This window comes from Aulostomus chinensis, chromosome 5 (genome assembly GCF_037954235.1).
Source record: "Aulostomus chinensis isolate RoL2024-O1b breed Wild chromosome 5, RoL_Achi_v1.0, whole genome shotgun sequence".
In the NCBI taxonomy this organism is placed as follows: Eukaryota; Metazoa; Chordata; class Actinopteri; order Syngnathiformes; family Aulostomidae; genus Aulostomus; species Aulostomus chinensis.
In genome coordinates, this window is record NC_141324.1 from 27,418,074 (window position 1) to 27,446,027 (window position 27,954).

The window sequence follows — 27,954 nt, forward strand, 5'->3', positions numbered from 1 at the left end:
AGAAAAATAAACATACCTTCTGTGAAAGAAGGTGGTCAAGATCTCTGATTCTCTGAAATCGTACAAAAAACTTCTTAAAAAACAATTGCCATGGACAAGATAAGTAAACAAAGCTCCGGGGTTTGTATACTTAAACTACTACATCAGCTACTTCTACTATTTACTCCTTTCAACCGCTATTTTTCAAAATACTGAAACATCAACTTACCGATTCAAACTGAGCTCGGCTATGTTGAGCGGAAGCGAACCGGACATCCTTATTTTGAACTTTTATTTCCTCCGGGTTCATCTCAGGCCAACAATGTAACATCGTAAAATTTCAACATTGAAAAAAGACGTTCATCTAATTAGAAGATGTCTGAGGTGAAGAGTGATTCGGTGAAATGTGATGTGGAAGTGAATGGGCACTAACGAACTGGTTCTCCTGTCATTAAAAGTCGCCTGTGAAACATTTTCCCCCATTTGTTATTTGGAAACGCAATATTTGATGAACGCGTCCTCAAAAACTCAACTTTCCAGTGCATGTTCATCAGAAGTGCTTCCACAGTCCTGCAGTGTGGCAGTCACAGCAACCGCCTGATGGGGAGAATTCAGAGCCTTTAAGTCTGAAAGAACATGTTTCCAATGATGAACACAAAGGTGACCTTTAAGACTGATGTTGGCTTTCTAAAGAACAGAATGCCTGAGAGGATGAAAAGCTGAACAATCCGGATTCTGCAGCATAGAAAATGCCATTCAGAGGAATAAATAAAGTACATACTGTATGTATACGTGAGAAAGAGGGACAGTGTCACGTGTGTGCGAATACACAAACATGGAGCGGGGGAGCAGCTGGCTGTTAAACCAGAACACAGGTCAGGTAGGACCAGGTGGCAGAGCAGTAAAGTGACAGTGTGATTTAATTCCCGCGTGCTTTTAAGGTCTTTTATCTCCCGCCGCTAACAGGGCCGCGCCGATACGATCCGACAGACAGCAACCGTAGCTCAGGAGGCGCTGATAACGGATCGGTTCCTCCCCTGAACGTCCAGCCGCGGTACAATTGTACGTTTAAGCATCTGTCATCCAGGGTTATAGCAAGACCCTCCATCGTCTTGACCCCTGTTCGGCCTCAAATGATGGTTTTCTGAGGATTTTTGTCATCGCTGAGGAGGGTGACGGGCTGGCTGGCGACGTCCCTGGCTGGACTCGGACCCTGGATGTCAGAGAGTCGTCTTTATTTGAAAACACGTGCTTTCTCACCCAGCACACAAATGCCATTTTCACCAAGATGATAAAGCTCCCGCGATGATACCTGCAACTCCTCGTGTCTGCTCAGTGCAGACATTTTCACGGTAATTGGTTGCAAGACCATAATAAAACTGTCACAAACAAGAACTAAGCAGAAGATTTACGACTCGGTGCCCTGGAAATCACCTTTAAATAAATCCAGAGGATTTAATATGCATACTGGAATTAATTTCAGTCTGAATTTGATCCCCTTTTCCCTCAGAACCTGCTTAAGATGAATGCGTGTTTTGGAGTTCCTGTAGCTGGCGACTGTTAAACTGTTTATTTTGATGTTGATCGTGGATTTAACTCCTAGAGGTCTTTACTACATCCTCATAATCCCTTGATCCCCAGATCATTTCCTCACCTCTGTCAAGACGAGCTTCCAGCGATCTAAAGCTCCCTCTGAACATCTAGCTTAAGTGTCTGCAGCGTCGTTCCTCCTCCGCTCGGGTGACGATCACCAAACGTCAACGAGAATCGGCTCCTCTGAGAGCATCCGAAGAATGTCGCGCTGCTTCAGTGGTTTGTATGCATAAGTGGAGAAAATAGCAGGAATGCTGCTCATTTCTAGATTGAATTTCATTGTGTTGTGGGCTGAAATTGTGTTTGCATGACTGAGTGAGGACCACAAAGAGCTGTTATTACTAGAACAGCATTAAATAAACTCTCTCTGATTAGATACTACAGCTGTTTGGGTTAAAAAGGACAACGTACCTCTCAAGGCGATATTCCGGCCTTGAGAGGTAAGTTTGAGCATTTCAAACAAACACAACAACGATGGAAGGACAGAAAAACCTCTGAGCACTCGTCACATTTTCAATATCGCTGCTTCATTGTGGCCTCTCTTACCAATCAGTAACGACTCGAGCGCTGCATCGCGGCCGGGAGCATTATGTTCTGTAATGAGATTCTTTTCCCTGAGCATCCTTGCCCGTCTCTGCGTCTCTGTCCTGCGCTCCGTGCAGACCTTCAGAACAGCTGAGCCAAGCCGAGCGCGGAATGCTCGACATGAATTTCAGCGCTAACCCTGAATGAGAACCAGACAATGGGGCAGAAATGGACTGGATGCTACGCCTATAACCGAACATGTTAATCCTCTTAAGAAGCTACGAGAGGTCTCGGTGACACATGGGAGGGCTTTGTGGGACCGATGGGAGGCTAGCTCCAGAAAGGAGGTTCAACCGGAACAATGCAGCCTGGATCTCGGATATAAACCTGTTAGGACGGCCGACTGAAAAAGGAGTTCGACCGCAATTTCGGTGTATGATGTTACAAATTAGCTCCCACAAAACCTTCATCCTGAAACTTCACAGGTCATCTTTTAACTGCATCATCAATCACTTGAGTTTTTCTTGAGTGCCAGGATGCTGACAGAAGTGGTGAGACCAGCGCGGGTGTTTAGAAAGGCTGCCAGAATCATGCTACCTCATTAACCAGCAATTCCCCAGACCAGCAATTGGCTGATGTCTATAACCCAGGCAGCACACACTTCTGAGGCTCCTCATAAAAGCTTCTCTTTAGAAAATGGCCTCCAGTGCCATGTAGGGCCTCTTCAGGGGGAAAGTTAAGTAACTCACTTTGATAACGCCTCATGAAAGAGAGGATTGGAGATGAGGGAAGCACAGACCATTGAGCTGACCATCAACCTCCATGAGGTCGATATTATAGCAATGAACAGAACGGTGAATGTCAAAAGTAGTGAGTGTAAATTTGTCTGAAGGAAAAACTGAGGGAGCTGGTGATGTCGTGCCAAGACGAGAAATAAACACAGCGTTTGACTCACCTGTCTTTCCCGGTTTCCTTCTTGAAGACCATATCGCAGTAGTTCATCCTGTCCTCCGTGGTGACGTAGATGCGTGCGTGAGGGTAGTTCTCCGCCGCCTGCCGCAGCATGTTGTACACGATGCCCTTGCCATCCTTCCGCATGTTCCGAAGTGGCCCCCACACCACGTAGACGGTGTCGTTGCCCTGGCCGAAGAAGTACTGAGGTTTCTGTAGCAGCAGGGGGACGCTGGTGTGAGAGACCACCCTCAGCGTGGTTCTTCGGCCCACGTCGTTCTCGAAGCCCCGCGTGGGCGCGTTGTTCATCCGCCAGATGCAGGGGGAGCGGTCGATGAGCGGGCCGGCAGCCTGGCCCAGCATCTGGCCGGAGCTGGAGACGATGCTGCAGAGCTCGCAGTGCAGCTTCAGGGGCTGGAGGACAGGAAGCACGTCGGTTAATGGCTTTTATCAACCCGTGTAGCTCTATTAGCTCTATTTGGGTTTTACTGTCGGCCAGCTGCCGGGCAGGTCCACGCCAGCTCTGAGGAAATCTGAGACGATTCCCAGTTCTGTCCTGAGGGGATTCGTGCCACCTGAATAAAGTGAGTTCTATTCCGTATGACATCATCACGTCTCCTCTGGTTTCCTGTCGCCCCTGCTTCCAAATCAAGGCAATGCTGAAGATGTGTCGCTGTGATTCTGATTTATGATGTGCGTGTCCAGACCGGATGCGTAGACATGTTTTTTAGATTTTGCTGTGTGTGTGAGTGTGTGCGCACGTGTGAGTGTGTTGACGAGGAGCGACGTGGTCCAGTTCTGGCTGTTATGGGAGGAAGCCAATTATCTAGTGCACAGGTGTCAAACTGATCCAGTAAAGGGCCGGTGTGTCTGCAGGTTTTCATTCCAACCAAGCAAAAGCAACACCTGATTCAACTTAAATCAATCAAGCTGTGTCCGCACAGCTCATTTGTTGGATCAGGTGTTGCTTTTGCTTGGTTGGAATGAAAACCTGCAGACACACCGGCCCTTTACTGGATCAGTTTCACACCCCTGTGAGTCAGGACGGCAACATGGCGGTGCAGCGCAGGATCATCTCTCCTCTCTCCCAACGCCGCACTTACCAGGCGCCTGGAATATACGTGAAGGTGCTCTGGTGCTCGTTCCAATTTCCCTGGTATGTTTTAGTTTTCCTCCAGGTTGCGTGGAGGACGCAGTGGTGAGATTTGTTTCTGTTCGTCCTAAGTCTGTCTGAAGTGCTGTTTTATGACTAAAAAATGATGTCATGACTGAACTATGTTTTCGCCGTGTGGCTGTTTATGACACAGTAACTGTGTACGGTGCATTTGGGACAGATTTACTGTACGTCTCGTCTTCCAGCGAGAACCCAGGACGTCTGGACAAGTCTCAAGTTAAGTGTGAAACTGGTAAGAAAAAAAGAAAAAAAAAATTAAAGCTGCAAGCAGCGTTGTTAGGGCCTGAGCCCCCACGCGGCCTATGGCCGCGTCCTTGACACCGGCCCGAATCCAACGGTGTAATCGGCAAATCCCTAGGCCTTGTAGTTTAGAAGATACGAGCCTCAGTGCGCTGCACAGTGTGAGTGCAGAGCTGAGAGCCGGCCCTTTAAGAGCCCCTCCCTTCTCTGCTCGCTCTCTGCCATCTCTGTCAGAGTGGAGAGCAGAGGAGGATTTGGCAGTTTTACTGACAAACACAGTCATAACTCTGCATATGTTGGTCAAAAGTGTAATGTAAAGACATCAGTTCGTAGAGTTTTTTCTCAGGAATTCAATGGTGTGTTTTCTGAAGGTGTGAGTGTTTTAATTTAGAAGCGACAAGTGTTTGTATGAGAGTATGTACATGAGGGCAGAGAAGTGCCAATTGTGGTTTCCATGACTACAGTAAACAAATCTCTGCCATCTCTGTCAGAGCTGAGAGCAGAGCTGAGAGCAGAGCTGCCAGCTGGCCCATTAAGAACCCCTCCCCCGCTGCACTTTCTTTGATCTGTGCTAGAGTGGAGAGAGTGGAGGATTAAGAGAAATGTAGTGTGTAAAAGCTGAATAACTCGGCCTACGTTGGTGGAAAGTAACACAAAATACCATATTTTTGTAGGGATTTTTGTCAGGAATACAGTGATATGTTTTTAAAAGCTGTGCGATGTATGGTATAGACGTGAGAAGCATTTGTTCGAGAGTATGTATCATGAGAGGACACGGCCTCCCCATTGACTTCCATTGTAAGCGTGAAACGTGTCTCCCCCACTTTGAGGGCTTATAAAATCCAAACCGAGCGCGTAGTATATTAACCTTTAAAGATTTTTGAAGAGCACAGTTGGGAGAGTAATGTGTGAAAGTTTGGAAGCCCTGGCATTTACGGTTTAGGAGGAGATAGATTTTGTTCGGGGAGTAAAAAAAGTCCTGATTTTGACAGTTTTGTCCAATTTGTGGACATTCTGTTGGAGATAGGTGAGGGGTCAGAGTGTAAGAATTGTTCGTCTTGATGAGACGAGTCCAACGGTGTTGGTCCCATGTCTGTGGGAGTTTTGTGTGAGGAGTTATAGCGCGCGAAATTAAAAAAAATTATCTTTTTTTTGTGTGGCTCCCTAGGTGGCGCTATAGACTTTTGTGGCGTTTTTGTTTTTGATTAGTGAATGTTGAGACATACCGAACGATTGTGCCGAAATTCAGCGAATTTCATGCATGTTCAGGGGGTCAAATTAGATTATGCGCGTTATGCGCATTATGCGCATTATGCGCATATAGCGCGCACTCATTGAGAGCAAGAACAGTATAATACCAGGTTTTGAATGGGTGTGTATGTGAAAACTGGCTCCGGGTCGTCTGGCCCAGTTGCCTCATGGGTGTTGGGGGGGCCTGGGACACTGTTTAGTGTGTGTTTTTAGTGTTTTTAGTGCTGCTAATGTGTTGCTCTGCCGAGCAAACATAATAGGGTCTTCGCCAGAAGTACCTTCTGGCTCAGGCCCTAATTAAAGCTGCAAGCAGCGTTGTTAGGGCCTGAGCCCCCGCGCGGCCTACGGCCGCGTCCTTGACACCGGCCCGAATCCAACGGTGTAATCGGCAAATCCCTAGGCCTTGTAGTTTAGAAGATACGAGCCTCAGTGCGCTGCACAGTGTGAGTGCAGAGCTGAGAGCTGGCCCTTTAAGAGCCCCTCCCTTCTCTGCTCGCTCTCTGCCATCTCTGTCAGAGTGGAGAGCAGAGGAGGATTTGGCAGTTTTACTGACAAACACAGTCATAACTCTGCATATGTTGGTCAAAAGTGTAATGTAAAGAAATCAGTTCGTAGAGTTTTTTCTCAGGAATTCAATGGTGTGTTTTCTGAAGGTGTGAGTGTTTTAGTTTAGAAGCTACAAGTGTTTGTTTGAGAGTATGTACATGAGGGCAGAGAAGTGCCAATTGTGGTTTCCATGACTACAGTAAACAAATCTCTGCCATCTCTGTCAGAGCTGAGAGCAGAGCTGAGAGCAGAGCTGCCAGCTGGCCCATTAAGAACCCCTCCCCCGCTGCACTTTCTTTGATCTGTGCTAGAGTGGAGAGAGTGGAGGATTAAGAGAAATGTAGTGTGTAAAAGCTGAATAACTCGGCCTACGTTGGTGGAAAGTAACACAAAATACCATATTTTTGTAGGGATTTTTGTCAGGAATACAGTGATATGTTTTTAAAAGCTGTGCGATGTATGGTATAGACGTGAGAAGCATTTGTTCGAGAGTATGTACCATGAGAGGACACGGCCTCCCCATTGACTTCCATTGTAAGCGTGAAACGTGTCTCCCCCACTTTGAGGGCTTATAAAATCCGAACCGAGCGCGTAGTATATTAGCCTTTAAAGATTTTTGAAGAGCACAGTTGGGAGAGTAATGTGTGAAAGTTTGGAAGCCCTGGCATTTACGGTTTAGGAGGAGATAGATTTTGTTCGGGGAGTAAAAAAAGTCCTGATTTTGACAGTTTTGTCCAATTTGTGGACATTCTGTTGGAGATAGGTGAGGGGTCAGAGTGTAAGAATTGTTCGTCTTGATGAGACGAGTCCAACGGTGTTGGTCCCATGTCTGTGGGAGTTTTGTGTGAGGAGTTATAGCGCGCGAAATTAAAAATAATTATCTTTTTTTTGTGTGGCTCCCTAGGTGGCGCTATAGACTTTTGTGGCGTTTTTGTTTTTGATTAGTGAATGTTGAGACATACTGAACGATTGTGCCGAAATTCAGCGAATTTCATGCATGTTCAGGGGGTCAAATTAGATTATGCGCGTTATGCGCATTATGCGCATATAGCGCGCACTCATTGAGAGCAAGAACAGTATAATACCAGGTTTTGAATGGGTGTGTATGTGAAAACTGGCTCCGGGCCGTCTGACCCAGTTGCCTCATGGGTGTTGGGGGGGCCTGGGACACTGTTTAGTGTGTGTTTTTAGTGTTTTTAGTGCTGCTAATGTGTTGCTCTGCCGAGCAAACATAATAGGGTCTTCGCCAGAAGTACCTTCTGGCTCAGGCCCTAAAAAACAACCTTAAAGTTCCAAGTCTCAGCTCATACGCTTTATACTTTTCATCTACAACGTTGTGACAATTTCTGTACTTTGAATTTGTGGGAATCGTAATAAAACTTGGAACGGGAGAGAGTTTTCAATCACGTTTTGTTCTTTTAAATGAAAAACAAAAATCCGAATGAATCAAAATGTGTTTATCCTCCAAAACTTGTCTCTCATAGGGAGGCACGATGACATCAGCACATCATCAGTATCAGTGTTTTTTTTTTAAATCATTATTATTATTATTATTATTTTTGACATCAGCCCGATGGCCCAATCAATATCAGAACTGAGGAACTTACAGTGAACATGTGATTTATGGGCTTTTGCAGATGTTTGGAAATAGAGACAAATACACGGATCAAGGTGTTGATCGCGGGAACAAAATGTCAGAATCATAGAAACGTGTTTTTATACACATTGTTGGCATCAGTATTGACTATCAGAAAGAAACTGTGCAAAATATCTGCATATTTGGACGACATTAAAAAAAATTCCTTAATCTCTATAGAACCTAGTGTTGTTTCCCATCCATCTTATGACATAGACACCGTATGTGCAGGGGAAGAGCTTTAATCACCAGACCCTAACCTCCGTATAAGTATAAATAGAGCGTGTGCATAAATATATATATATACATATATATATATACACACACATATATATATATATGACACCACATCAAATTATTTTATTTCCTGAGCTGAATGTCATTGTGCTTTGAACTAACATTGATCAAGTTAATTGAATGGGACCTCAGCGGTTACAAGAGTCCTATTGCAATCATGCAGCTGAGGAAGTTGTGTCATTTATCTCACTATATATATATATATATATATATATATATATATATATAGTGAGTATGTGTGTGTGTGTATATTATCTATACATATTATTCTACTTTAGCGGGGAAAGCGGATTAGTGAGGAATTCTCAACAATTGCACTTTGCTACGCTTTACTAAGGGAGGGACTAAGCCGTCCCTCAAATTGAAATGGGAGCTTTACCTAATTGAAGCAAATATGCTTGGTTTGTTTTGATGAGATTAAACTTACTTAAGTGAATGAATGCAAGACAGAGTTAGAAAGGAGAAGGCATTGTGTCATGACTAAGCCCTGTTTGATCATTTGCTTAATGGAATGCTTAATGTAATGTCATTGGCTGGAGAACAAAAATGAATTTGTGCATCATTCAGGCGGCGGACATAAAAGTCTGTCTTGCAAAAAACAACAACAACAACAAAAAAAAACCCACTGAAACTTCAGTGTGTCAAAAAGATAATGCAGTAAATTCTATTTCAGCTACTTAGCTTGTTAGCGCTGGCGTGACTCGGAGCTGTGCACGTTTCTATCAAAGCTCTTGCTTTCCCCTTCAGTTTCAATCCTGATTATAGAAGTTATCTGTGGACCTGGGCTGGTGGCTCTCCATTTAATGGGCGGCTGAGACACGTCCCTACAGCCATGAGCTGTCAGCGGCTCGTCTATCATCACCTGCTCCCCTCGGCCCGGCTCATAACTCCATCACGCGTCTCGGCACACACAGATTGGCTGATCTCTTCGGGGAACACCGCCTGGGTAACAGCACGTGAGACACATCGCAAACCGACTGCTGCTGAGCCCCCGAGCCGGGACTTTCATCCACACCCCCCCCCCTCCCCCCCGCCCCCGCCCCCGCCCCATCATGACCTCCACATTGCCACTTCTCAGTCATAAAATTCGCATTAGTACTTAAAAGTTTTCAAAAAATAAACAAAAAAATGTCAGAATACTTAATTTAGTATGCAAGACTTGAATCCAGCTCCAGGACCGCTGTGTGAGCGTCCTGTAAATCAATAAAACGTTCCGGGCTTCTCCTCCAGCTGTGATTCATGCTCACGCCGGGACTGTTTCACCGTAGCGCTCTAATCGCTAGCAGAGTGGGCTTTTATAATCCCAATCATTTTGGCACTCGGCGGTGAAATCTACTCAGCAGAGCCTCTGATTCTATCACAGGAGTGTGTTAAAAAATAAAGTGGGCTGTTTGAAAGAGCTTAATGTCGGGTACATGGTCATCGTTAAATTATAGCGCCGGGGTGTGAACTTCACCTTGACGTTCATTAAAATGCTTGAAACACAATTAATTAATAGGCAATAATGATTACATTAACATGCCAAGTCCCAGTGTGAGATACCCTGGGACTTCATTGATTATCTGTAGCTGTCCGCATTGGAAAAAGTAAAGCACTAATTACATTCTCCTCTCAGGGGAAACACTTAACTTAAGAACAAATTTTAGAGAACAATGCCAAAGTTATGAAATCTGTCATTTAATGACCTGTTTTACTTCTAACGTCATTAGTTTCTTGTTCGATAATCTTGAACATGTGCTTTTGTAAGGTTGCAGCACAAAGTTGTTCCCCTGCTGCTACAACAAACAGGACGGTGTGTGTGTGTGTGTGTGTGTGTGTGTGTGTGTGTGTGTGTGTGTGTGTGTGTGTGTGTGTGAGCAGTCGCACTCCTCCTCTCTCCTCCTCTTCTTTTCTGTCTGGCTGTCATTCTTTGTCTCAACTCCTATCCAACGCAGCTGTGAGCTCTCCACCTAAAACTAATCATGGAATTGATCAGCTGGTCTCTCAACGCGAGTGACACCATATTTTCGACAAGGAAATCAGGATCGGAGGAACCTGCCTGTCCGCATGGAACCGACCCTGCGGGCTACGTCCTTGATTCCTGGGGGAGTTGGCGTACCGCGTGCTTGACGCCTCTCTCCGTGGAGGACATCGAGGATCTCTACTTATTTGGGTTCATGGTTGTGGGGCTTCTCCTCCTCGGACTTGGAGGTGCCCTCACATACCGCAAAATTGGCAAGGCGACAGCTGCCACCAGACCTGGACCTCCACAACTGACCGTCATTTACAGCGCAATTATTGAGGCTGGCAAAGCGGGGCAACAACAGACTCTTGAACTGAAACAACAGACTCTTGAACTGAAACGCAAGATGGAAACAATCTCGGAGCAGTTGGCCGCTCTGCGAAGAGGAGAGTGATGTTGAAGACCAGAAAATTAAACTTTACAATTTGGATTGGACTGAAAGAGAAGACGGACTGGAATGTGTGCTCCTCTGCCCAAACCCAAACACAGCTTCCTTATCGGCTGCTGAAGGTCATCTGCCTCATTGTTTATCCTCCAGGAGAACTCCTTCTGCCTTGGTGATGCAAATGGCACGTCCTACCCCCCCCCCCCCCCGGGTGTTCCTGATCCCCGCCTCTGCCCTCTCCACCTTCCTTGGGGTGGCAGCACCTGACCTTGGCTGCAGCCTGCCCCGCCCGGGCTTGGTGGCGTGGCCCCCGCTGCGACGCCTCACTCTCACTTGCCTCCATTGGGTCAACGGACTGCTCAAGTCTAGCGCACATACACAACAAATGTATATGTGCTGTTGTTACATTCTGAAGTGTCCCATTATTACTTTCAATCTGTAATGATTGTGACGGCTTGCGATGGTTGCATCAGCCTTTGAGTTGAGAGTTGTGTCATGGCATTTCGCCTTGGGCTCGATCCCTTGGTGACAATAAAGGCGACTTGACTTGACGTGACGATATATGTTCCCACGGTCCTGGGGGTCCCAACTCTGACAACCTTCACCCACACACGGGCAAAATGGACAGTTTTCAGGCGACACAAAAGAGAGCATAACATTCTCTAAAAATTCAATAAAAGGCAGCATTATGTAACAGTGTTCACTACTGTGTGTGTGTGTGTGTGTGTGTGTGTGTGTGTGTGTGTGTGCAATACAACCTTAGTTATGGGCCACGCGTGTACAAAACCTCTACTTTAACGGCTCACTGAGACCTTCCTGGTTAATCGCGGAGGTGAAGTCGTGCTGTCGTGATGCTCAACTGTGTTTTCAAACGCTCCTTTTTGAGTGCGAATTCAACCAAAAAAGTGATCAGCAAGTCGTCACACGAGCTCCCCAGACAGAACAAACCTGGCTGAGCAACTTCATCAAAAATCCCTAGGGGAGACGCGATGGTGCAGTGGTCAGCACCGTCGCCTCTCAGCAAGAAGGTTCCGGGTTCCAGCCCCGGCTGGAGCACAGGATCTTTCTGGGTGGAGTCTCCATGTTCTCCCTGTTCCTGTGTGGGTTCTCTCTGGTACTCCAGCTTCCTCCACAGTCCAAAGACATCAAGAGGGACCAGGTTAATCCAGACTCTAAATTGACCGTAGGTGTGGCTGGGAGAGCCAATGGTTGTCTGTCTCTATGTGTTGGTCCAGCCATGGATTGTTGACCCGTCCAGGGTGAACCCCGCCTCTCGCCTGAAGGCTGCTGGGATAGGCTTCACCCCCCCACCCCCCGCTCCACCACCACCACCCTCAACAGGATAAGCAGTAGAAAGTGGATGGATGGAAACACCCCTCTGTTGTTCTCAGGTATGGAGCGCTTTACATACTTTAAACGTTGCTACCGATCGTGTCTCTGTATTTTCTGGATCTTGTTACGCTGAAACTGGCTGTCGGAGACCCAATAACGCTCTGTTGTTACTGGGATGAATAGTGGACTGGAACCAAAGGGGACGCTGTTCTCCTCATTCGTCACGCAAGTAGCAACACGCTGCTGCTGCACATAAATCCCTGCATTGTGTACGCGGAATTGAGCATTTTCAGAATATCGAGTTTCTGTCTCTGCCTGTGATACAGCTGGAGCTTGAGTGTAAAGCGCCAGGAGACAAATGTTAACAATTTCTTCTGAAAAGTTGAGCAGAGGAAACTTATCACACTAAATCAGTCTCAATCAAATGAGGGGAGAAGAAAAAAAAAGGAAAAAAAAGGGGCCGACCATTTCCACGCTATCAAGTTATGCATTATGCATGCTTGCAGGAGGTTTATACTCCCTCAAATGACGCGTCGCTCTGGATCATGCAGGACTGCGTTACTGTCCAGGAGAAATATTACCGCTTCTCAGGGTGTTGCTGTGTGCTTAGCGCAGGCTGACAGCTCATACAGCAGGTTTTCACTCCCCACCTAATGGCTGGTGACACCTGACAGAGGAGTATCACCTCCACCACAGCTCTACGCTTCTGTCCATCTTTTTTGTCTGAAATTTTGGAAGCGCGCTAACCTCTTTAACGCTCACGTCCAGGCCAATCACTGCCCCTTTCAATAAAGTGAGAGAGTTTCATCAGAAAAGAGGCGTAATTCCGCAGAAGCTGCCAGTCTCTGCTACGATTTGCATAATTTTCCATTAAGAGAGGGAGAGGCCGTTGATTTAAGAAGGCTTGTCTGGAGGCAGAGGGAGGTGCAGACGTACAGATTGGTGTAAAACATGATTGCCTCTGGGCCCTTGCTGTGTGGATGAAACTCTCCGGAGGCAGCAGATGACGTTCCACATTAATCTGCCAATATCAGCATGTAGAACTGAGGGCATCCTCTTCTCACGAACGCATCCGCTGCAACTCCAAGCGGAGATGCATCGCCGGCTGAAGTGAAAAAGCCCAACGTGTGAATCCCCACTCGACGTGGAGCCAGAAGAGTCGTACTTCTCCTGCTTGATTACGCTGCATGAGCACATTTTCACTCGCTACCTCCCAACACAACTAACCCATAGCTTGTCTTTTTGTTTTTTGTTTTTTGTTTTTTTTACATTTTGATGTGGTGGGAATTGAAACTCTTTGATATTTCAATTTCTAAGAACGGCACAGGGAATATACGGCGCCGAGCCGTTTGAAGGAAGAAGAATAGGCTCACGGACATGGGTGTGTGGAGTGACAAAGAAATTATGCACACAGGAGACATCAAACAGACGCTTCAGATTCATCGCAGCGAGCGTGATATAATGAATTACGCAAATCCTCAAGGAGCTGCTGCTGTTGGATGAGTGCGTTTGAATACATTTGGGTTATTGAGGTGACAGTGTGATGGCAGGTTAATGTCAATAAAGGAACAGAATACCAGCGCCGCCATAAAAGAAGACGTGCACGGCGTAGTTTATGACACTTGCGCTGTAGTATGGCAACGAGTCGGGAGGCTGATCATGCAACGTCAGACAGCACAGCGTTGGTCTGGATCCGTCAGCAGAGACAAAGACGGTAACGCTCCGACTCATTTATCCACTCAGCTGCGTATTCACTCTCAAACGCCGCCGCACACGAAGCCTCATTATCATCTCCTGCAAGTATCGAGCCGGCTGCTTTCAGTTACGTTTGGTTACTTTGTTCAAACCTAACGCTGCACATGCGCCTCAGTCATTCATGTATCCATCTGTACGTGTGTGTAGTAATAGCACAACGATGTATCGCACTTAAGTAGCATTGTTCGTACCAGCTTGAAGTAAAAATACATATTTCCTAGTACTGACCCTGTGACCATGTATTGTTCATTTGTTTCTTCAAATGCATAAACGTAGATTTAAAACATCAATCACAGAGGGGTTTTTCCCCTCAAAATTCCGGGAGAGCTCTGACTCACACGACGGTTGGCGTGGATGCTCTGGATATTCTGTATCCAGGGGACCTCCTCGGCGGAGGTCTCGGACGCCACGACAGCACAACGATGCAAGTAGGAATCCTGACATCGGCCCTCAGATTCAACCACACACTCTCATTACAGCCTTTGTAACACAACAAGAACAAACACACTGGAGGTGGTTGGGTGTTCCAGCCTCCTAGGATCCCTCGTTAATGAAGGTTAGTCCTGGTAAAGTGCCATCGCGGGAGTCACCAACTCAGGATACTCCTTATTCAGAAGCTACCAACTGGATATGAGGCCTGGTGCAAGCGTGGTTGGATGTGTGGACTCTTGAGTGTCTCACCTCCTGCCTGGGGATGCTGACGTAGCCCAGGTGAGGTTTGAAAGGTTTGTACGGCTGCTTGGAGAACATCCAGTGGCTGCTGAACGTCTGGCCGAACACGGGCTGCAGCAAGAAGTAGGGCTTCTCTGAGTAGTTGACCACCACCACGAAGAGCGAGACCGCCACGATCAGACTGGTGGCGATCAGGGACTTCCTCTGGAGCGAGAGAGAGAGAGAGAGAGAGAGAGAGAGAGAGAGAGAGGGGTGGGTGGTGAATTCAAGAGTAGATAGAAGAGACGAGGATCCAAACGCCGAGGAGATAAATGAGATTAAAAATGGCAAATATAGAGACAGCAATATAAAACAAAAATATACTGGATCCTGGTAAGACGTAATACCAGAAAGAGGCGACGTGTGTCACACATCATGACTGGCATGAAACACGAAGAACGAAAGCCAACACCTGAGTTTATTATGACAGCAACTAATTCTCGTTTCCTTGACGATGAACGTCGATGTGAATGTGGGAAGTTGCTTAGATCCCACAGAGACCGAGTTTATCAGCGTGTAAGTTGAAAGCATCAAATCATGACCCCTCGGGAGGTCAAACCAGACTTTTTCCATTTGTCATATTAACCGAAAAAAACAGGACTGAACTGACTCACGAGTTGCGATTTCATTCTCTTAACTTGGATCCAGCGGTGGATCAGAGGCACCGTATTAAAACACCCAACTCTTTACCAGTTTGAGCAAATCTGCCTCAAAGGAATAGTCTGGAGTAAATCGGCCTCTTGAAGCAGTTTTGTAGGTAACCCTGCCGACAATCAGACGAACGCTACGGATCGTAGTACTGTCTCTCCCTGGAGGAAGTAAATATTATACTGCAATTACAGCGATTATGATAAACATAGCCAGCCACTCAGCGGGGAACGGTATCTTATATCTCCTTCTTCATAAACGTGTCAGTTATTGCCTCGTTTTGCACTTTAAGCAACAAAACTAGATCATTGGCAGCCTCTTCTCCACTTCGCAGATTGCAAAAGATCATTTTATCCACTCGAGATATCATTTTTGCTTCATTATAGAGATGAGTCACAATTCCTCAGCGTCCTACATCATCCAGTTTGATACCGTGCAATTACTACCTATACTTCACACCCTTCGCTCCAGACGTGTTTGATGCAGATTTGTCTGCGTGTGATGCTGCATTTTCAGAGCCAGTCCTGTAGTCGCAGCGCCTGTTTAAAAAAAAAAAAAAAAGAAAAGAAAAAGAAAAAAAGAGGATCTGGACTTTCAAACGCCACCCGGCGAATGCAAACGTATTCAAGATGAATCAGAGTACAAACTACAGCAAAGCAACGGCATCTGAAGGCTGAGATCCGTCCTGAAAGTACACCTGAAATGATCAAACCCCTGACAGACTCTCACCATGGCAACCAACAGGCAGTCTGTAAGGAATGTTAAAAATATAAAAATTGTCACAGGTGATGTGTAGTAATGGGGGAAAAAAAAAAGAAAAAGAAAAAAGAAAGGAGCATCCCTCTCAGTAAAAACTCCAAGAATACTGCAGATTCATAGTAGTGTGTCTACCTTGAGTACTCTAAATTCTGTCTGACCAGTGAGACACAAGGGGGGAGCTCTGACGGTGAGAAAATATCCCAGACTGTAAACAACCTGCATGTTCTCCCTGTTCCTGCTGGGTTCTCTGTGGTACTCCAGCTTCCTCCACAGTCCAAAGCCATCAAGAGGGACCAGGTTAATCCAGACTCTAAATTGACCGTAGGCGTGGCTGGGAGAGCCAATGGTTGTCTGTCTCTATGTGTTGGCCCTGCCATGGACTGATGACCTGTCCAGGGGGAACCCCACCTCTCGCCTGAAGGCTGCTGGGATAGGCTCCACCCACTACCCTTAACAGGATAAGTGGAAGAAAATGGATGGATGGATGGATGGACGGACGGATGGATGGATATACAATACACTTTCATCAAACCTGTGTATCACAAGTTCTTATTCCTTTACTTAAAGTTGGCACAGTTTTCCAAGTTATTACGTAAAACTTCTATGTATTTACTTTGTTTTCTAACAATGTTTTAATGTCAGTCAATCTGAAATGATGCCACTGATGGCGGGGGTGGGGGTGGGGTGGGGGGGCGTCATCTCTGGATGCCATCCAATCACAAGGCGATCTATTGATAGCAAGCGATCATCTGACTCAGCTACGTTTGCGCTACATGTGCGCGCCCTGTTTGGCGCGGTTATCTTTCGTCATGTTGGCACCAACAACAACAACAACAACAACAACAACAAAAACAACAACAAAAACAACAACAAAAAGGCTCATTCTGACCATTTTGGCAGAATCCTGAGTGACATCACCAGTCTGTCATCCTGACTGTCATCTAGGTCGTTCTGGTTGTCACCACACAACCGCAGTCCGTCATCTTAAGAGGTGCCGTCTCAGTCTCCTATTCTGTCTGTCATCTCAGACCCTCCAACTCGCCGCCGCCGCTCTTCCTCCAGACTACACACACACACACACACACACACACACACACACACGCCAAGTTTAGAGGGCGATCAGACGAACTGTCACACATAGACGGACATCGATTTCAGGGGGAAGATTTAGGGAACGTTTCACTTTTGCCATAGATAAAACAAACATGAGTTTTTTTGACTGGTGTGACTTTTCACAGGCTAAAAACGCCGGCGTCGGCCCCATCATGAGCTCATCACCATGAGTGGTCATTGGCGGCGAGGGTCTGGGTGCCCTGTCTGTGAATTTTGCAATTTCCACTCCGTTGGCGAACGCGGTGATCTCCTTTTTTTTTTTTTTGCTTTTTTTTCCTGTCTCAGCATCTCTATCAACACCGTAACAACCAGGGTGTGATTGTTTCATACATTATGAAACAGCAAAATGATCGTCTGGAGGTAAGAGGTATTCCGGCTTGGCAGAGGGACCCGGGAGGGATGAATAATGGATGAGAGACGGAGGACGAGGAAAGGTCTCACCGAGGAGAAGCTGCTGGCAGCAGGGCGCAGCAGATCAATGCACAGAGGAGTGAAAGAACCAGACAGAGATGAAGAAAATCTGTGGCGAGCTACAACATCTCGGCGCCTGAGGTGGTGGGAGATTTCAGGGTTTTGGGTTGTTGTTGTTATTTTTTTTTTGTTTTTTTTTTTTGGGCACCAGGCAGCTTCAATACGCAGCTGCTAATCTGACAGACGCACAGTGGGACAGTGGAAGCACCAGTAGGGAACTCTGAATTTTAGGAAGGTGGGTGTTTTGCAGATTTCTTTGAAGTTATCTGATGGGGAGAAGATTGGATGTGGCGGCGCAGTAATGGTGAAGCCCCCACAGCCTGCACCACCAACAGCTCTGATCTCCAACATCAAACGTCCCAACAGAGGAGCCGGAGGCTTCGCTACTCACAGATGAGATCAAACAAGTTGGGGGGATGAAAAAGACAGTGACCATTTGCTGCCCTGACAACCCGATCCCATTTTACCAATTGCATGTATGTTACATCATGCATAATTTCATGGCATTATCGCTCATCTTTGATCACAAACAGAGGGCTCTCAACTTTGATCTCGTATGTAACAGCGAGACAAACACTCCCCATCGCCGGCGAAACGCGTTTACTGTACTGCAAGCAGCCAATGTGAAACATTTCTAGCTTTCGCACCTCCAAAAATCATTCTGATGGTACGCTGGCGAGCGAAAGAACGCGTGCAGGGCCCCTCGCGAGCCGGGCACAAGTTCCTCCAGTCTCTCTGAAGACTCCGTGAAACACAAGTCGGACCCCGGGGGAGGGCTGTTTCCGGATGTTTCTGTGTGTTCCGTAGAAACAACCAAGCTACTGAGGGGATTTATCGCTAATTTTGATCCGTTGGTGTTTGCGTCTGCTAACAGAGCTGAAAGTGCACCACTGAGCAAGCTGGCTACTTCTGGATAGCTCTCTGCTCGCTAACAGGAGTGGAACAATAATTAGACCCCGACTCCCTTCAGACATCCCAAATGGACACCACTGCGGTCCTGTGGGTTTGTGTGATGCCCCCCCCCCTAAAAAAAGCCGTACCCACTGTTTCCCTGCCCCGTCACAGTCAGCCTGTTATATGTTCTCTCTAAAGAGAAGAAAAATAGCAGCTTGTTTTCTGAAAACAGACACGAGCTGTTCAACAAGTCGGTGTTGAGTCTGAAGCCAATCCCTCAAGAAGAAGAGGGCTCTTATGAGTGAGAGAGGAAGAAAAAAGACGCCTCAGCATTGCAGCATCTGTCTGTTCACACCAGGACAGAAAATGTCTCTGTCCGCTTCAACCTGAGCCCGGGCACAAGTCACGGGGGAAACGATGTGTCAAAGTCCGCGGGCGACTGGGAGGTCGGCGTGGGCATGGCGGGGTCGCTCAACCTCCACCAGCTCGGGCGCGAGGTTCACGACTCCTCTCCTCGTTTGCTCATCCGTCAGGGCGACGGAGGAGTCAGCTTGTTGAGCCGTTTGATAGGGGAGTGGAAAGGCTCAGTGTTGAGGGAGGAGAACAGCAAGAGAGTACGCGAGCGGCGCCAAAACCTCAGAGCCATTAAGAGCAGCTGGCGGAGGCAGAGCGGCCAGAGCTCTCAGTCGGCGTCACAGCATTTTGTACGAGGAGTACGACTCCACGTGTGGTCGCAGTGACCTTGTTTTTTTCTGACCATCCAATCAGACAATGACGGCCATTACCTGCGGCGGCACTTATGGCTGTCGCCAAAAAGCTTTGAGAGGCTATTTTTTTTAATGGTGCTGAAACCCAGTCTGGGTAATTGAGATCCGTGTGGGATCATTGGGATCTGGGACACGTGGACCCCCCCCCGGCTGTCTTGCAGAGCCCATGTGACTGGATGACATAAACAGCAGGGGGTGAAGGTACGGATGGTCAGAATGTGCCAGTGAGGCTGATGAATGGCAAACTGCTGTACAAATTTGTGAGAGTGAAACAGCAGCAGATCAAGTCGGAACCCCCCAAAAATGTATTATTTCAAAACCATGAAACGTAAGCTGGTCCCTCGATTTGATGAATTCATGGCCACAAGATATAATTTCAGGCCACCAGACGCGATTTGATTCATTGGAGGTCCCAGGAACCTCTTTGATCCCACAACCTGATTCCTCTGGCGAGGAGAGATTCCACTGGTTTACACACTTCCTGCAATTTATGGCCATGAGACATCATTTTTGTCCACAGTTTGATGAATTTTCTGCCACAATATGTTTCCATTTTCCCATAATTTGACTAATTTTTGGCCAGGAGTTGTAATTTATTTTCATGAATTTATACATTCAGGGACAGGAGGCATCACTTCACTCCACAGATGGATTCATTTGGAGCCGCAAGGTATATTTTGTTCCCACAGTTTGATTAATACGTGGCCAGGAGATAAAACTTTTCCTCCCAAACAATGCAACTTTTCCCACAAAGTGAATTTTGTGCAACTTAACAACTGGTGGCCACCGATTAATCACATTGTGGGAGGAAGTCATGACTGGTGGCCAGTGACGAACCAAAGCCCGGGGTCAACTTATATCTCGTACATATTTTTCTATATTTTTCACCTGTTTTGTGACGCCTGCAGGGCTCCGTAGACACAGTCGAACATTCATCCGTTCACTGTGAAGCTTCATCTGAAAACGACTGCCTGCATCAATCGCCGCCGCAAGGTTCCCACTACCTCTACACTAAACAAGCTGTACATTTGGGTATTACAGTACAACCGAGCCCTGCCCGCTGCACTTGTGTGCTGAATGGAAAACTCAAAGCAAATTAGTTGTTCATTTCCCCGTATATACGGCGCAATCAAAATTTAACCTCCACCAGGCTCTTGCAGGGCATGAAGAGAATACAATATCCCTCCAAGACCAGAGCAGCGGCTCAGTAAACAACAAGGCCGCGCCGTTCATTCCGAAGAGCTAAGCATGATGGGTCCTGGAATAATAAGAGGCTCAAACACAAGAAAACCGCTTATGAAAAATATATCTGCTAGCTGTTTTTGAGAGCCTCCTGGGCGATGGCGAAAACAACTGAATATTACATTTGCAATGCAAAGGCGACGCCACCGTCCTGGCACCTGATTTTTGCCATCACGGTCCAGCGAGCAGGTAAAATCCAATTTCAATTAAGGCGTTTGAGAAAATATTTACAGAGTCCTCAGCCTCGCTCTCCCCTTCTCTCCTCCTCCGCCTCTCCTTTAAATCCTAGTGATGTTCTCCGGGGCAATGAGACAGGAGCATAAACAAAGAGCCACTCTTGAGATTGAAAGTGGGTCCAGACACATTACTTTGTCGGTGTCATATTTCCAGCAAAGGTCTCGCATCGAAAGTCATCCAAATACAACACAACAAATCGTTGGTTTCTTGAGAGGAAGAGGCTGAGTCTCTGCTGGTAACATGGTCACACTCAAGTTCCCCTCCAATCCAAATTTCACCCAAAGGAGCCCTGACTGCGATGAGGAATGTGAAGGAGAACTACAACACAATTTGAAGATGCTATTGTTGATACTTTAGGTTTATGACTGTGAAGATTTTTGATTAATTGTATTCATGAGCAACGTCTTTTGTTTTGTTTTTTTGTTTTGTTTTTATTTAGGTGTTTCGCTGCGTACAAATCAGAGCAGCAGGACGTGTTGCACATGCTGCCCTCATGCAGGCTGAGAGGATGCCGAGCTTCCCTGCAGCAGAGTTCACTCCTCGTCTGGGAGGTTTGAAGCCTGCTGATCCCTGCTGAGGCCAGCAGAGGGGGCACTCACCTCACACTGGGAGGAAGAGGAGGATGCGTCACCCAGACTATCAGCAGACTCAGACAACCCACTCTTTAACTTAAATCTTCTCTTCATCGGCAGTTTGGTCGGCGATTCGCGAAATTTCTCATAATCCCTAATCCCCCACCTCCCCAATTCAATTATATACTGCTTCAGATTTGCATGTATATCTATCTATATATCTACATATAGATAGATATACATATATACACACATATATGTATATATACACATATATACATATACACACATATTCATGTATATATACATATATGTATATAGCAATTAAGAAATATTGCAACAGCACAGAATAAACATAATAAAGGCACAAAATGTGAGGCATGAAGCGTTTCAAAAGAATAAATTGAATGAATACAAGTGTCGCCCTTTAGATGAGTGGAGCTCCTGCCGTCAGGGCCACCAGCCAGCACCATGAGTGTACAGCCAGCACCATGAGTGTACAGCCAGCACCATGAGTGTACAGCCAGCACCATGAGTGTACAACCAGCACCATGAGTGTACAGCCAGCACCATGAGTGTACAACCAGGAGTGTACAACCAGCACCATGAGTGTACAACCAGGAGTGTACAACCAGCACCATGAGTGTACAGCCAGGACCATGAGTGTACAACCAGCACCATGAGTGTACAGCCAGGACCATGAGTGTACAACCAGCACCATGAGTGTACAGCCAGCACCATGAGTGTACAACCAGGAGTGTACAACCAGCACCATGAGTGTACAACCAGCGCCATGAGTGTACAGCCAGGACCATGAGTGTACAACCAGCACCATGAGTGTACAGCCAGGACCATGAGTGTACAACCAGCACCATGAGTGTACAGCCAGGACCATGAGTGTACAACCAGGAGTGTACAACCAGCACCATGAGTGTACAACCAGCGCCATGAGTGTACAGCCAGCACCATGAGTGTACAACCAGCACCATAAGTGTACAACCAGCACCATGAGTGTACAACCAGCAGTGTACAACCAGCACCATGAGTGTACAACCAGGAGTGTACAACCAGCACCATGAGTGTACAACCAGCGCCATGAGTGTACAGCCAGCACCATGAGTGTACAGCCAGCACCATGAGTGTACAACCAGCACCATAAGTGTACAACCAGCAGTGTACAACCAGCACCATGAGTGTACAACCAGCAGTGTACAACCAGCACCATGAGTGTACAACCAGCACCATGAGTGTACAACCAGCACCATGAGTGTACAGCCAGGAGTGTACAACCAGCACCATGAGTGTACAGCCAGGAGTGTACAACCAGCACCATGAGTGTACAGCCAGGAGTGTACAACCAGCACCATGAGTGTACAGCCAGGAGTGTACAACCAGCACCATGAGTGTACAACCAGCACCATGAGTGTACAGCCAGGAGTGTACAACCAGCACCATGAGTGTACAACCAGCACCATGAGTGTACAGCCAGGAGTGTACAACCAGCACCATGAGTGTACAGCCAGGAGTGTACAACCAGCACCATGAGTGTACAGCCAGGACCATGAGTGTACAACCAGCACCATGAGTGTACAGCCAGCACCATGAGTGTACAGCCAGCACCATGAGTGTACAACCAGCACCATGAGTGTACAGCCAGGACCATGAGTGTACAACCAGCACCATGAGTGTACAGCCAGGAGTGTACAACCAGCACCATGAGTGTACAGCCAGCACCATGAGTGTAAAACCAGCACCATGAGTGTACAACCAGCGCGTACTGAGGCCTCCACTGGGGTTTGCTGGTTTCTCTGCTTTACTTCTCCCTGTAAATCAGGGAAACGTTAGTCCTTGTTTCAGCAGCTGATGCATAACGTGGCCACATTTTGATGCCTGCAAAGAGTTTGCCTCTCTGTTGGCTACTTTAGCAACTAGCTAGCTCTGTGACTGGGGACCGAGATGACACGTCAGGAGTCTAGAGAGGATGCCTCTCCACCATCACTAAGAGCTGTACCTTTTTGGACAATGAAGAGGAGGCTCATGAATAATTGTATCTCTCGTATGGAAAAAACTTTCTTGAGAAACTAGCAACCGCGCTGCTGGCTGATATCCCAGGACGTCTCCCCCGGTCGCACTGCTCTGAAGTCACCTTGCAGAGCGTTTAGTTCAAAAAGACGCGGTGAGTGATTTGATCCATTTCAGCATTTCAATTCTGGGATGTTTTTATTTCAAAGGACAACTAAGCAACTAAGAACCGTCTTTTGCTCCGTTCCTCAAACCTGGTTGGGGGCCAGACCATGTGACAGTGAGACTCGTCTCTGCACCTCTCGCCTGGCCTCCTGTGGCTCAGCAATCAAATATCTGAACGCTGCTGCTGCTACTTCTGATGTATCACCCTTATCAGTGGTGACATATAAGAAGAAAATCCTTCAATCCAGGTCAAATGAACACTAATCTGCTCCGCTGGCATGTTGGTGCATCATTATGGTAGAGAGCATCGCAGAGACTCTTTATCTGGGCCGAGAAAGAGAGACGTTTGTTTTTGTTGCGAGGCGGGGCGGGGCGGGGGGGGGGGGCACAGACAGGGACACGCCCATACTTGTTTCACCATTGTTAGAAACCAAAACACTGAAAGTCTCAGTGTTAATCAGTGGATGGAAGAGCATGTGCGCGCCTGCACACATGTGCTGGTGTGCGTGACAGCGACTGGGAAAGCAGTCCAAACCCATTTGACTAATGCATATCTGATATCAAATGGAACATAATCCCCTCAAGTATAGAGGATTAAACACTCCACAATATTCAGTCCCCCTTTGCAAACTTTCAGGACGAGCAGGGGGGAAAAAAACAACACAGCAGTTTCACAGAAATGGTGGGGTGGAGCTCTGGTGTCCTCGCTCACTGGAGAAGAACCTACGAGGCAAAGAAAAATACTCCTTCTTTGCAGGACTTGAGTTCCTGAATATGTTTGAGAGGAGGAGTCTACCTGGAACAACGCATACCCAACACGACGCGTGTCACTCTGCTGGTCAGTTTCCACTGTCAGTCAGGGGGGCCTGGTCTCCCTGGACTCGGTTCTGGATTTCATGCCATAATATCACAGGCTGACCACTGTCAGTGTATCAACATTGTCTGCCTTCCCATTCCAGACTTGTGCAAGCAGGTGTGGGAACCACTCTTGATGCTGGAGGGCATCTCTCGTCCTCACTGCTGCGAGATGACATGGACGCGCCGGCGTACAGTAAACATCAGCTGGTGTTACGAGCAGATTCGACCGCCACCTTCTCTCTCTGACTGGTAGCAACACGTCGCCATTCCATAGAAGAGCAAAAACAAACACACACACACAAAAACCTCAATAAATGCAGCGTGGAGATGGGACAGCCCAGAAATAAGAGCTGAAATAGCTCCATGTGTCGAACCACCTGCTCCACTCACTTGTGCTTCACGGGTGCATGGAGCCAAAGCGTGGCAAAATATCCCAACTCTCCGCATCCAGAATCCCTCAGAATTCCATTACCAAGGGTTGTATTCAGAGGAAACAAAATGTCTCGCAGCATTTGCCCCAGCACGCACACACTGACCTCTGCCTCTCATTTGTGGCGAGAGCCGCTGTGGCCTCATCCTACTGAAATATTCACGTTTTTAAGTGCTGGCCCTCATGATCGCAGATGGCCGGCGGGCAGAGGAGAACAAACCGGCAGCCAAGGACAACACAACTGTACAGTAATGAATGAAGCGTCCAGCGCAGATGTCCAGACTCTGGGCCACCGGCTTTCACAGCGACACGAAATTCAACAGCACGTGGAGGGAAGGTGCTTCACTCATTCTGAATTTGTACTCTAGCGCAGCACAGCACTTACGTTGCCTGTCTCCCCCGTGTTTGAAGGGCGAAGGCAGGCAGGAATCTGGCTGTTGAGAGAAACATTGACCGCACAAAATCCATTTCAATTTGCCAAATGCCACTGCAGGATTACTGACATTTAGTAACTGATATTTCCCCTGAAACTCAATGGCATCCATCCATAACTCCATAATAGAGCCTATCTCGTTGATATGTGATTACACCCAGCATGACTGCTCACACGGAGAATTTTGAGTGTATCTATCACAAACTACACTGGCATCTGAGAGTATGAAAGGATTGGACAGATGTTGTACATCACCTGCAGGACGGCTGAGCAAACTGCATCGCCGGTTTCCTTCCACGCCTGAACACACAGACATCCAGCCTCGCCAGAGATGCGTTTGAGGTGATATTTGGAGACTTTTCACCCGAGAAAACGGCCAGATGATTTGTAAATGCAAGCGTGGAAAATGACCTACGTTGAGCTTCAAATGGACTCAAGCTGGCGCCGCAGATGGCCGTCTCGGTACCGCGCTCTCCGGTGCTTTCTCCTGTTCTGACACGAATAACAGTTCATTCCCACAGCCAATCGCGCTGGTGAATCACGTTTAATCCCGTGAGTTTCTGAGTTGCTGCTTTGAAATCGTTTAGGGTGGATGTCAAGTGTGTGTTCTTGCATCTCAGCTGAACTTTGCAAGGTCCCACGTTTGAGGACAGGAGAGACCTCTAGCGTGCATCAGGAAGCTTCATGAAGCTCCACGACGACGAGTGCCGAGCTTAGGAAACGACAAGGTTTCACTTTATACAGACGCAAAGGCCGACTCATCCCTGCGTGGACGATTCTGATACCATCAGCAGTAGTAAAGAAGCCACTAACAACCATAATTAAGGAATCAGATCATAAATGCGGGAACCCAATACAGACGGTGCTGACACATCGAATGACGGAGAGGTGCCGGGGTCGGATACCAAGCCGCTGTAAGCTACCGTGACTCGCTCCCGGTCCATGGGTACAGAAGAACGCTTTGAAATAGATTCAAATTAAATATATTCATGTACATTTCTTACTAGACTAATAAGAAGCACCGTTGGGTTTACGAGGCCAATGATGCTAATACCAACCACAGCAACAGGAGCTTTAACTAGCAGGAACACAGACCTCTAGCATCAGACTCATGACGGTAGACGCGTATCAAACTCTGCTCCTAACTGCGCAAACGTGGGTCGGTGCATCTCAGACTGGTTTTGGTGGCGTAACAGGTTTGACACAAACACCCCAGGGCAGGAGTAGACAGACTCACGGCGGCGTTCTGGCACACAACGCTAAACCCTCTGCCACCACAGTCCACTTAAAGGACAATTAATGTTCCTTTTCAGCATTTTAGGACATTTTTCATTGTGAATATTACGCTGTTTTTATATTGAAAAATTCAACGGAGTGGAACAAATCCTCTTTGTTCAAAGCTGCTGCAGTTTCTAACCTCAAAAATAATTCAAGTGATTTGCCATCACGGCCTTTTGTTCTCATTAATCCTCTTAGATTGTTAGGGGCCTCCAAAAGCTACAAGAGCAGCATTGTTAAACTTTAATGGAGCAGATGTGGCACCCGATAAACAAACCGCGATGACTCAAAGGCCACCAAACAGAACGGCCACGCCGCGCACGCAGGTGTTGGTGCTGGAAAACAACAATAAAGTTTGCAGAGTCAAAGCCTACGTGGTGCTGCTGCAGCTGCACTGTGCTGGCAAAGCTGAGGGATGGGGCGGCATGGCATTCAGTGCGTGTGTGTGTGTGTGTGTGTGTGTGTTTGTCAGGGTTGGGGAAGTGACAGCTGAGTCATATTCAACAACAAAAACAAAAGCAGCTGCGGTCGTCGGAGAGATCGATATGAAGCTGGAATGCAAACCTAATCGCAGCCCAGCGAGGAGGCCAACAGCAGCACAGGTCGTCCCTGACAACAGCAGCAGGCTCACTGAGCGCAGGTTACAATACCCAGAGAACACGGAGGCATTCTGAACCTCTGCCCTTTTTTTTTTTTGACCACAACAGGAGGAGGTTCCAGGGCACTGAGCAGATGTTAGATTTCTATAAAAAAAAATAAATAAATAATAATAATAATGACTGCACTTTATTTAATGCCTTCACTGAACCAGGCTCTATTTGTGTCTGTCAACCTCTTCAGCTCGTAGAAGCAACCAGCCGCCCTGAGCTGGCGCCCAGAGGAGCGCCTGGTTCCCACTGGGGATAATAACAGTGGCACTTTATTAGCAAGCTCGGTCAAGAGCCCTCAGGACAGAGTGTGAGCAGACCTGGCTGAGGACGCCACTGACTTCAACAAGAGAAGGAGATGGCCGGATGTGGCCAGTTCCTACCAGGACATTCATCGGGGTTATCTGATGTTGTACACAGAGGATCTGAACACGGGCCTACAGGTCAGAGTCATAAATTTAGCTAAAAAGCTGGTCTGCAGGGAGCAGGCCTTGCATAGTGCACGCAGTTGGACAACGCTAATGCAATTACAGAGATTTTCTGCTTGCTCACAGGCTTGGTTCAAGGGCGGAGCGCTGAGAGCTCAAGGCAAGCTGCACAAAATCAGACGTTACTCAGGGTAACAGTCAAGCCTGGTTTTGCCACCTCACTGTCTGGAAAAGCTGTTGAGAAAATACATACAGGATTACAGCGGCCGGCCCCTGGGACGGAGGGTGTTCTACCCTACTGATGGCTTCAGCCTGGATCAGCTTTACTGGTCCGGACTCTTGAATTGTGTTCAGACTTAACTGGGCAAAATTATTTATAATTTGAAAAGCACACTTCTGCCGACGCTGGCATGTTAACGCAAGCGATCCAGTACGACAAGCACCACTCGGACTGAAAGCTGAACAGATCAAGCAAGCAAAGCAAGCGTTTCTCGTCTCTCCGCTCAACCTGCGAGTTGGTTTTGAATCTCTAAAGCTTTTTTTTTTTTCTATTGGCCAAAAAAACTAACTTGAAGCTTTGACCTTTGACGAGCAAAATGTTTAAAATTCATCT

General features: G+C 47.2%; 1 protein-coding gene across 1 annotated transcript in view; it reads right to left on the reverse strand.

Annotated features, from left to right (window-relative positions):
• Positions 1-27,954, reverse strand: part of st6galnac3 (ST6 (alpha-N-acetyl-neuraminyl-2,3-beta-galactosyl-1,3)-N-acetylgalactosaminide alpha-2,6-sialyltransferase 3) — a 74,849-nt gene that overhangs the window by 37,874 nt on the left and 9,021 nt on the right. The window contains exons 2-3 of the mRNA XM_086204342.1: positions 14,348-14,542; positions 3,053-3,462 (exon numbers count right to left, since the gene is read on the reverse strand). Of these exons, the coding sequence (XP_086060468.1) occupies positions 3,053-3,462; positions 14,348-14,542 (605 nt within the window). The remainder of the gene's footprint in view (positions 1-3,052; positions 3,463-14,347; positions 14,543-27,954) is intronic.